The following is a 10,715-nucleotide window of genomic DNA, read 5'->3' on the forward strand; positions in this document are numbered from 1 at the left end:
AGGACTCAAGAAGGATGTATTGCAGTATGTTCGTGAGTGTCCTGTTTGTCAACAGAATAAACAGGAGCACACCTTCCCAGCAGGACTCCTACAGCCACTTCCCATCCCTAGACAAAAGTGGGAATGCATATCCATGGATTTCATTACAGGGTTGCCCAAGGCTCAGGGACGCGATTGCATTTATGTGGTGGTGGATAGACTAACGAAATATGCTCACTTCTTTCCCATCACCACGACTTATATAGCAGTACAGGTAGCTGAGGTATTCTTCAGAGAGGTTCTCAGGTTACATGGGATACCCCGTAGTATTGTCAGTGACAGGGATAGCAGATTCTTGAGTCATTTCTGGAAGGAGGTGTTTCGATTATGTGGCACTGAGCTCACACCCAGTACTAGTTATCACCCGCAGACTGATGGACAGACGAAGATAGTAAACAAGTGGGTGGAAGGCTACTTGAGGAATTACGTGGCTGATCAGCAGAAGGCATGGGTAAGATGGATTTATTTGTCTGAATATTGTTACAATACCACTTTTCACATGTCCATTCAGATGACACCTTTCCGAGCATTATATGGGTATGATGCACCGAGCTTTATTGACTTGCTGATGGGGGATGTCCGGGTTCCACGTGCCGAGGATTTGATTCAAGAAAGTAAAGACATTATTAGCACTCTTCGAGATAATATCTCTCGGGCACAGAATCAATATAAGCAATATGCAGATCAGAAGAGAACTGAGAGAAGATTTGAGGTTGGTGACATGGTTTACCTCATGCTTCAGCCCTTTCGGCAATCTACTCTTAAAAGAAGTGGGTCAGAAAAGCTCAAGCCTAGATATTATGGACCTTTCAGAATCACCAGACGAATAGGGGAATTGGCTTATGAGCTTGAGCTTCCAGCAGATAGCAAAGTGTATAATGTGTTCCATGTGTCGCGCCTCAAAAAGGCGCTGGGACAGAATGTGGTACCTTCTACAGTATTACCTCCTTTGGATGATGAAGGGAAATTGATCGTAGTGCCGGAATTCATTTTGGAAAGTAGGGAAAAATAGCTCCGCAGAAGGATAATCAGAGAATATTTGGTTAAATGGAAAGATCTACCAGTTGAAGATGCCACTTGGGAAAATGAAACAATTTTGCAGGATCCAGCTTTAAGATTGCTTGAGGACAAGCAATTTTAGGAAGGGCGGACTGTCATGTCCCCTTTCTAGCGACATAACATCTACTAGGGATTTGCCTATCATTGACTCTCGTAGGCAAATAATTTTGGAAGAGAGAGTCATTCTGTTGACAGATGATTACATTCTTGCTCTCAGAAAGTTATTATCCAGTAAGTGGGGCCTACTTGTCTTAATGTCGAATTGAGATTGTACTTTAACTTTATAAAGTTATTTATTTAATTTTATAAAGTTAATTAATAATAAAATACATTATAATAAGTTATTATAATAAGTTGTTCTGGAAGCTTCTAGCGACTTCTCAAAAAAAGTGAATAAATAGAGGACAAGAGGCACCCATTTGCACAAGCGGTTCTGTGGATTCTACTTCTTCTTCAGTTGGAGCAATTTGTAGTCATTTGGTCTGCAAATTCTCAATTTATCTTTGGGAACGAAAACTCCCATTGATAAGCAATTTTGAGGGTGTGAGATATCACCCAAATTATTGCAAAACGGGAGGTGGCATTACAGTCATCTCATCAGGGCGGAAATCTGTGGCCTAAGGCCAAATTGGGAACTCTTGCATTTTTGACGAGTTAATTACCAACCACCGAATTATTAAAGAATTAGCGAAATTCGGATCTGGTTTGGGATGGTCTGCTACTCATGATCGAGTGATTTACTTGAATGAGCTGGCAACTATTTCGGCACCCCATTCTCGACTCAGTCTGGAACAATTCTTCAGCAGATAACTAAAGGCAGATAGCGGGTGAAACCCATTAACCTCAAGCGCTTCCAGACAGGGTTTTTTTTCACTCAGGCGGCACACTGCATATTCATAGTTCAGATACCCGCATCCAATATTGATAAATTCGTCTGCATTGTCAAGGTTCAATTTCGACAGCAGTAACAATATCGTTTCCTGGGCGCTCGATAAGAAGGTTATATCATAGATAAATCGTAGCGGGTGGTTTGGTCAACTCCGACTCGTGGGCTCTTATTGCAATACGGCGGACAGACAACGTTCTTAAGACCCACGTAGTAGGAACCTCCAGATTGTGAAGAACAGAATCGCATTCATCAGCGGCATTACAATCAGACGAAACCCTTAAGAGTAAGGAATTTCAGGTTTTTTTTTTGACATCGTTTCCATTATTTGGAAACTAGTGCATTCATGCAATATTTTCGTATTGTTATAAATGATGTAAGATTAGTTTTCGAGTTAGCAAATATTGATCGGAATTATCATTGCAACCACTATTACCAGCACATTCAGTGAAATGACTGAAACATTTCTTTTAGTTTGGCAAATTTATAGAACATTATCTTTATAGTTTAGTTTCAGAAAAAGTGTTTAACGCACTGTCACAGCTTAAGCATTGGTTCTTTAGTGACTTTAATAGCTAGGGTCATCTCAATCTTTGAGTGGCAATGAAACGACACTTCAAGAATTAACAAATTAAAATAAACATCCACGCACTCTCACAGGCTTCCACTTGAAGTTTGAGCCAGATCTCTATTTCTCTGTCTAGTGTTTTATGGAAAATAATATTTCTCCAAGATAATGGCTCTCAAAAAAAATGATATTTCTTGCCTAGTTTGTCAAGATTTGCTAAAATTAATTGAGAATAGAAGAAATTTGTTTGACGCTTAAGATACTTTGGGTCAAAATATTTTCTTGTTTGCACTGACTTTGATAAAAAATTTAGACCAGCAAATACTTATTACTTCCATCTCTAATGAAGCCTCTGACTATACCCAATAGGATGGCAGGTTCAATGCTCTGATACCACTATAATATCCTTAACCGGACATTTGCCCCAAAGTCCTTAAACAAATCTCAAAAATTTTAAACAAATATATTCATGCAATGATTATTCAGATTTTGCCAACAAATAGCCAAATATAGGAAACCTCAAAAATTTTATGCAATAAATCTCCAACAGAAGTACATTTTCAAACCTAATGTTTCATTGAAGTTCTTCAACAAAATGATCAAGAAATCCAATAATAAATATAGTAACTACAACAAAACCGGATAACAGAAAAGATGAACCTAGAATAGAATGTGAAACACTTGCGCAATGTCTCTGACCGACAATGGGTTTTTGTGTACTGCCCAAGCTTGAGGATTTCTGTCCCCTCACCTACTGAAAGCTTTAAAAAATAACTCTCCAAGAGAGGATGAAATCCAAATCACAAAACTATGTATGCTGGAAATGAGCTCCTTCTCTTTTAAGAACAGACAAGGGACTCTTGGCATTGCTCTCTTTGTTTCTTTATTTCCTTTTTTAAACAAATACTTTTTCCCCCACTTGAGGAAATAAAGTGCCCATAGATAATAAAGTGACATTAACAACATGAACTTAAGTTATAAAGTCACTGTATAATAAATCAGTTAAGTCTTTAGGCATTAAAATCTCTAATCAGATGGACTTGGATATGCATGTGTGATAGCCCGCTAGAAAGGTCTCAACAAGAGGCTTCTAGTCCAACCCTATAATGCCAAGAATGCTGAGCCTGCCAACTTACTAAAATAGTGTCTGGAAAGCCCACTGAAACAACCCTGATCAGCCCACAATCGAAATTGTCTAGGCCAAAAACTTCTTTGATCATATAGAGAACTTGGTTCGCCCATGGGGCCAAGGCAAAACGAGCTAATGGTGCAACAAAACTCATTGGCTAGATAATGGGAAATGATAATGATGTTCGAGCTCTTTTACATGCATTTGAATGCCTTGCCATGACTTTCATACTCTTGCTACATCGTGTTCACTTATTGTGGTTTTTACCTTTCCTTTATCTAAGGACCTCTTCTCTGTTTTGCTTCCCAGCTAATAAAAATTCAATGAATTGATCTTGGAACTGGAGTGAGTGTCTAACCTTGTCATACTTTGACCTTTGGTCATTGGGAGCAAATAGTTACTCTGATGGCAGGAAGTTATATACCATAATAAATCTCTCAGGGTCAGGAATTCTAGGTAGCACTCACATACATTTTAAGATGATGCAACTGATGTGATAATTTCCTTACTATGCATGGCTGAACAGTACATGCATGTTTTAATAGCTTTCTATGAAAATCACTAAGTTGTCAATATGGGTTCAACATCTTGGAATATCCACTGATACAATAACCAAGTACCTTATTAGTAATAAAGGAGCACATAAATTACACACACACATAAGACCAATTAGCCAGTATGGCCTTAACATTGTTGAATATTCATTTATACACTAACTAGATTTTTATTGAGGAGTTATACACAAAGCTGAATATGAAAATACATATCTCAAGTTTATTTAGCAAATACAGTGTGAAGTTTAATCACCATCTTTAGTAATATGCAAACTTGAATATTAAACTAGGTGAAGGATAATGTGGCACTATAGCTTAAATTCTATCTCAGTTAATATGAAAATACATATCTCAAGTTTATTTAGCAAATACAGTGTGAAGTTTAATCACCATCTTTAGTAATATGCAAACTTGAATATTAAACTAGGTGAAGGATAATGTGGCACTATAGCTTAAATTCTATCTCAGTTAATATGGGCACAACAGCCCCAAGAATTAAGTGATTAACCAACTACACCAAATTTGTGGAGGAGTTGTAAAGCAGCAGGTAGGCACTAAGCTACACCAAATTTGTGGAGGAGTTATAAAGCAGCAGGTAGACACTAAGTGGCCTGTATGGACTCAGTTTTGGACTATCCACTTATACACTAAGTGGGCCAACCCTAGTGGGGAGTTATCGTTGTATACATTCTTGAATATTGAAGTAGGTATCTCAGGATTATTTTGCAATACGGTTTAAACACTACATTGAGAAGGTGAGTCTATTTGACATTGAGGCTCAAAATATCATTATTTTCGTATTGATTGAACTACAATAATTAGACCTAAATATACTTGAAAAATGCAAATAAGATAATTAAGTGGAATGTAGTGTACATGTGAAGAGTGTTATAGAATGTCTTCACTTTATTGCATGGTTCAATTGAATAAATGTGCTCTATTCTGTCTCATATCATGTCTTTTGTTTTAAAATTAAACGAGGGTACTTGGTCTTTGATGTGTAGTAAAGTGCTGGACTTAACTCTATTCATTGCACTAATTTTTGAATGTCTTAAAGGGGTCAATTTTTTTATATGTATTTCTAGGCATTATTGCAATATGCCATGTTTGATTTAGTTTAAACCAATATAACGAGACTCCGACTCGGCTCGGACTCGGCAAGGGTAACTTGACTCGTGACCCGGCTCTGACTCATGACCCGGCTTGGCGATGACTTGGCGGTGACTCAGCAAAGTGAAAAAACTTCGAAATTTTGAGATTTTTTAGGATTTAAAGAACATTCCATGCACCCATTATTGAATAAAGCATAAAGACACAATAACATCATTAAATAGAAGATAATTTGACCATAATGCACATACTTAAAGTTAAAAGTCAAACATCGATTACATAAGTACAATACTACAAACTTACAAAGGTAAATTGCTAAAAGTAAATACTATATTACTAGTAATTAAAGTCAAACTAAGATAAATCCATGCAAACCATCAAAATGTATATGTATTATCATTTATGCATTATGAAATCCAACACATCAAGATTCAATAGTCATCATCAAATTCAAATGTTCCAAATGCTGATCATATATTAAGTTAAACTGTTAAACAAAAAGTTAAAACAAGACTAGAAGTCTACAGCTATGGCTCCTAGTCGGAGTCCTCATCATCATCCTCATCCTTATCCCCAACCTCAGCATCAACCTCAGGCTCAGTATAATCTATAAAATGCCTCTTAGTAAGGCATCTAAGGTAGGTCCTGGATGTCTCAGTAGCCATAGCATCAGCCTGTGAGGTGCCTCTAGGATCAACTGTACTCTCTGCCTCTTGCTCTGCCAATGTCTATGAGGTGCCACTAGGAACAACTGGAGCTCTCTAGTCCTTTGCTACCATAGCCACAGCCTCAGCCTGATCCTCTCTATCTGCCTAGTCAAGCCACTGTAGGTCCTCATCATCAAAGACAGGATCAATAGCCTCAGTGATCCAATCAAACTCTGGATCAACCTCCTTTAGAGTAATCGGAGAGGTGTCACTATCCAAAATCTCCCTAATCCTAATGTGCAAGTTGCAGTGCACAAAGACTAGACTATTCATTTTTTGCACAGACAACCTGTTACGCCTCTTCGAGTGGATGTGCTCGAACATGCTCTAGTTGCGCTCACATTCAGAAGCGCTACTTGGCTGGCTCAAAATGCAGATGGCGATTTGCTGAAGGTTTTTGGTTGAAGGCCCAAACATTTGCCACCATCTATCTAAATTTTGAAAAAAGGAAAACAAAAAAATATTAGTCTTATTTCAAAATTTGAATTTAAGTTTAAAGCTAGAAATTTAGAAACTAGATTGTATAAGGCTTAAGCTGCAATCTTTACCTGGCTGCAATTTTGTACGACCTTCTTTGCAAATTTGACTTGAAAAAATGGGCCCTGATGCATTATTATAGGCATCCATCTCAAGCAATATATCTGTGGGATTAGGGGACATCTTCGATATCACTGTGTATAGGCCACTAAGAACCTCCTCATCTGCCTTGAAATCATCACGGAAACGGTATGCCGGATTGAGGTAATAGGCTGCTGCGTGGATGGGCTTATGAAGCTGATTTTTCCATCTCCTATTAATTATGTCCCGAATAGGGCCATAGTTTTCCTCAACTCCTATATATTTGGCCTTAATAGTCTCCTTGACCCTATCCATGCCCTCATAAATGTAGCCCATAGAGGGCTTCTCGCCATCAGCAACTCGTAGGAGGGCTCCAAGGGTCTCGGTGATCTACAAAACAATTAAACAAAAAAAAATTTAGTGAATGATGAAACTTTGCAAAGTTGCACAATGAAAATAAAACAAAAATATGTATGAGACAAATTAATTTATAAAATTTTAAGACTTAAGCTTTTAAAATTTAAAATTTCAATTTTAAATTACCTCCACAATCTTCGAACATGGCTCCCAAAAATCATCATCATCATAAATGCATTTTGTTGCATCTATCCTTGCAGGGCTGTTGGCAAAGGAGGAGGAACTCCATTCTGGACCAACAAACATGCACCTCAACTCTAACCTTGAACTCAACAAGGATTTTAGTGTGATAAAGTTAGAGGCAAATCTTGTGATACCAGGACGAGCCAATTCCTTTCCCTTCGTGTATTTCCTCATAGTGCTGAGGACCAAGGCATGATTATAGATGAATTTACAAAGATTTTTGGCCTTGGTAACACATGATTTCACCCATACAAGCTTGCCAATATCCTCTAACATGAGGTCGATGCAATGGGCCGCACATGGAGTCCAAAAGATTTTTGGGTGTCTCTCCATCAATAGTTTTCCTCCAGCAATTTTAAATTAGTTAGTAAACAATGAAATTTTTTGATGTATTAAAAAACTTTTAATTTTCAAAATTTAATGAAAAACTAAAACAAATTTTTTAGAAGTAGAACTTAGAAAGTTAGAAGTTAAAATTTTACTGCAGCAACATAATTAGCTGCATTATCTGTCACCACTTGGACAACATTGTCTTCCCCCACCTCCCTTATGACCTCCTCAATTGTCTGACATAAGAATTTTGCATTTTTCACACATGAGGAAGGATCTATGGACCTCAAAAACATGGTGGATCCTGAAAGTGAAAATTAAACAAAATAATTATCATTCAAGAATCAATACTCAATAAAACAAAATTTTCGTTATTCAATAATAGTATACATTAAATTTTAAACTTCAAGAAGTAGAGCATGATGAATTACCTCCGCTAGAAACAAGAAAATTTAGGAGGGTTTTGGACCTCCTATCTGTCCATCCATCTGTCATGATGGTACACCCCTTTTGGCTCCAAATCTTTTTGTGGTCCTCCAACTCAAGTTTCATCTCTTCAACCATATCTAGCAAGAGGGCGCCACTCAACTCATCTTCAGTGGGGGCTTTGAACCCCGCACCACAGATGGAAACTGCATCAATCATCCCTTGCCAATAAGGAGTCCTATTACATTTATAAAAACATTTTAATTAGCATATTTCAAATTTTCAACATCAAGTTAAAAGTATAAAATTGAATATAAATTTTAAAACTTAAAACGTAAAACAATCAAATATAAATGAAGTTGAAAACTTGAAGTACTTGGCTGCTATAAATGGAATGTCGCAAAAAAACCAAAACTTGCAAATTGCTCTTACTCCAACTTCATGTATCTCCCTATTCTAGCCCATGCTCTCAAGTGAGGGTTGTGCACCAAGAGTGGTACGCGGCACAAAAAAGTTGTCCAACTTACTAGATTTTCTGACTCTAGCACGAAAGGTAAAGCCAGCACTACTAGAAGGGGCAGCAGCAGTAGCATCACTAGAAGTGCAAGGAATAGATGTAGAAGAAGCACGAGCAATAGAAGCACTAGGACGATAGGGGGGACAGGAAGAACTTTCTCCAACACAGCCTACTAACTCAGAAACATTTGCAGATGAGCATGGAAGGGAACTAGAACCAATCTGAGCTAACTCTTCTAATTGTTTTCTTTTTAATTATTTTTGTTCATATTTTTCCAAGGCTACATAACAAAAACGTTGAGCCTCAACAGTTGCAGCTTCACAAGGCTCAATATCATGACCACGTAAGCCAGCAATATGGTATTTTAATCTATTTATCCCTCCACTATTAATGGTTTATAGGCATTTTGTTTGAGTTCTCTTTCTACCCGGAAATTCTATGGTGAACTTCCAACACTCATCTTTTTTGTTGCCTTTAGAGAGCTTGGGTTTTTTACCTCCAGAAGCCATTATGACTTAATTAAGGAAAAATGTAAAGGTTGCTGCAATAAGACATTTTAGACCAAATATTACCATTTCAGCATTGCATTTTATAAAGATCTAAAGTTATAAAAAAACCCATAAGCTTAGACAAAAAAATCATCAAAATCTAAACAATCAAGTCTTACCTCTTTCAAATGCTTTGGGAAGTGTTGAGAAGAGCTCCTATAAACTCCTTGATGATCTAAATGCAAGCTACAATGTCACAAATGCAAGCTTTTCTCCTCCTCCTTTCAGCTGGTTGCAAAACAAGAAAACTCTATTTCTCTTCTACCTCTCTCTTTCTTCTTTTCACTATAGACTGTTATGGGAGCCCTTTTAGGGTTATATGAGTGAGAAATGTAAAGAAAAAACATTAAAAAAACTTGTAAAAATTTATATTTTAATAGCCGGATTTAGAGCCTGTCGCGGTTGGGTCAAGATGGGCCAGGTCACGCAAGTCACTCGGTGACTCGCGAGTCACACGAGTCACTCCTCGTGACTCTCCGCTCGCGGGTCACGAGTCATTGTGACTCGGCAAGGTCAGCGCGGCTCGCTGACTCGCATGACTCACCGCGAGTCACATTACCTTGGTTTAAACCATAGTAATGAGAATCGCCATGAAATCACTTGAATCGCCGGTTTGGTAATTGATTCATGGTTCCCAATTTTTTTTTGAACCGGTGAACTAGATCAATGATTTCACCACATAAATCACCAATTCATGCGATTCATGCAAAAAATCACCAAAATCACGTTTGTGAATCGCGAAAAATTGGCCGTGTGGGCAAGCAAAAAGTCAAGTCAAAGTTTAATTTGTTTTTTCATTTTGTTTACAAATATCGATAGATATACGTTTCATGGATCTTTATCTTACATACATTCTATGATCTGACTCATTATGATCCTATGATTTCTATTTACTTCAACTACAGTTTACATTTTACGTGTAACATAGTTACGTATGTGATGGATTTATCATTTATGTTCAATATTTATGTATGTTAGCTTCTTTTTGATGATCTTATAGTGTGTTTAAGTTATATTCAATAACGGGTGCACGAAATAAGTTTTAAATTGTTAAAATCTCTAAATTTCAAGAGTTTTTTAAAATTTGCCGATTTGTGGCCAATACGTGATTTGATTCGGCCTTGCCGATTCCAATTCTTGTTACTTTGGTTTAAACTAATTCATTGCAACATGAGTTTCCCAGTCTTTGTTACGATTTACAGTATTGTATTTTTATTACATTTTAAATATGAATATGAAGTCAGGTGAAGCATCAGATGTGAAAGATTGCCCTCCTCAAGGTGCCATCTTTCTGCTGTATCAAACATGATATGCATAAGATGTTTAGATTTAATGTTTTCCATCATCTTAACTCTTAAGAGGTCATATGCTTACGGGTTGATCAGTAGTATTTTATCTTTTACTTGCATAATTTTTCATTGTATCTATTCAATTTCTTAGAACATTATGGATGATATTATATCTTACTAACCTATAGCAACATAGAAACCAAAATTTAGAGGAGCTCATGTTCACCAAAAGGAATAATGCAATATTTTTGTTGTCAATGCAGGAAGAAATTGAAAATAAAAATGATTATATAGTGCAACAAGCTGATGGTGTCTATGATGTCAATGCAAATGCATCTATTAAGGACCTTGAAGAGGTGCTGGGGGTGAAAGTAGCTGAGGTTTGTTGTTTTTCC

General features: G+C 37.1%; 1 protein-coding gene and 1 pseudogene across 2 annotated transcripts in view; one reads left to right on the forward strand and one right to left on the reverse strand.

Moving 5' to 3' along the window:
- LOC149566791 (DUF21 domain-containing protein At1g55930, chloroplastic-like) overlaps positions 1–10,715 on the forward strand; it is a 209,986-nt pseudogene that overhangs the window by 160,835 nt on the left and 38,436 nt on the right. Inside the window, exon 12 of the transcript XR_016362297.1 lies at positions 10,584–10,700. The product of XR_016362297.1 is annotated as a DUF21 domain-containing protein At1g55930, chloroplastic-like (transcript). The remainder of the gene's footprint in view (positions 1–10,583; positions 10,701–10,715) is intronic.
- On the reverse strand, positions 6,380–6,925 carry LOC149566793 (uncharacterized). The gene is made up of 2 exons (XM_089823375.1): positions 6,601–6,925; positions 6,380–6,483 (listed from the first exon to the last, which is right to left on the reverse strand). Exons 1-2 carry the CDS (start codon positions 6,923–6,925, stop codon positions 6,380–6,382), a joined length of 429 nt encoding a protein of 142 aa, XP_089679501.1.

Source organism: Cupressus sempervirens, chromosome 3 (genome assembly GCF_028749045.1).
Source record: "Cupressus sempervirens isolate cs-2001-9-10 chromosome 3, ASM2874904v1, whole genome shotgun sequence".
Taxonomy (NCBI): Eukaryota; Viridiplantae; Streptophyta; class Pinopsida; order Cupressales; family Cupressaceae; genus Cupressus; species Cupressus sempervirens.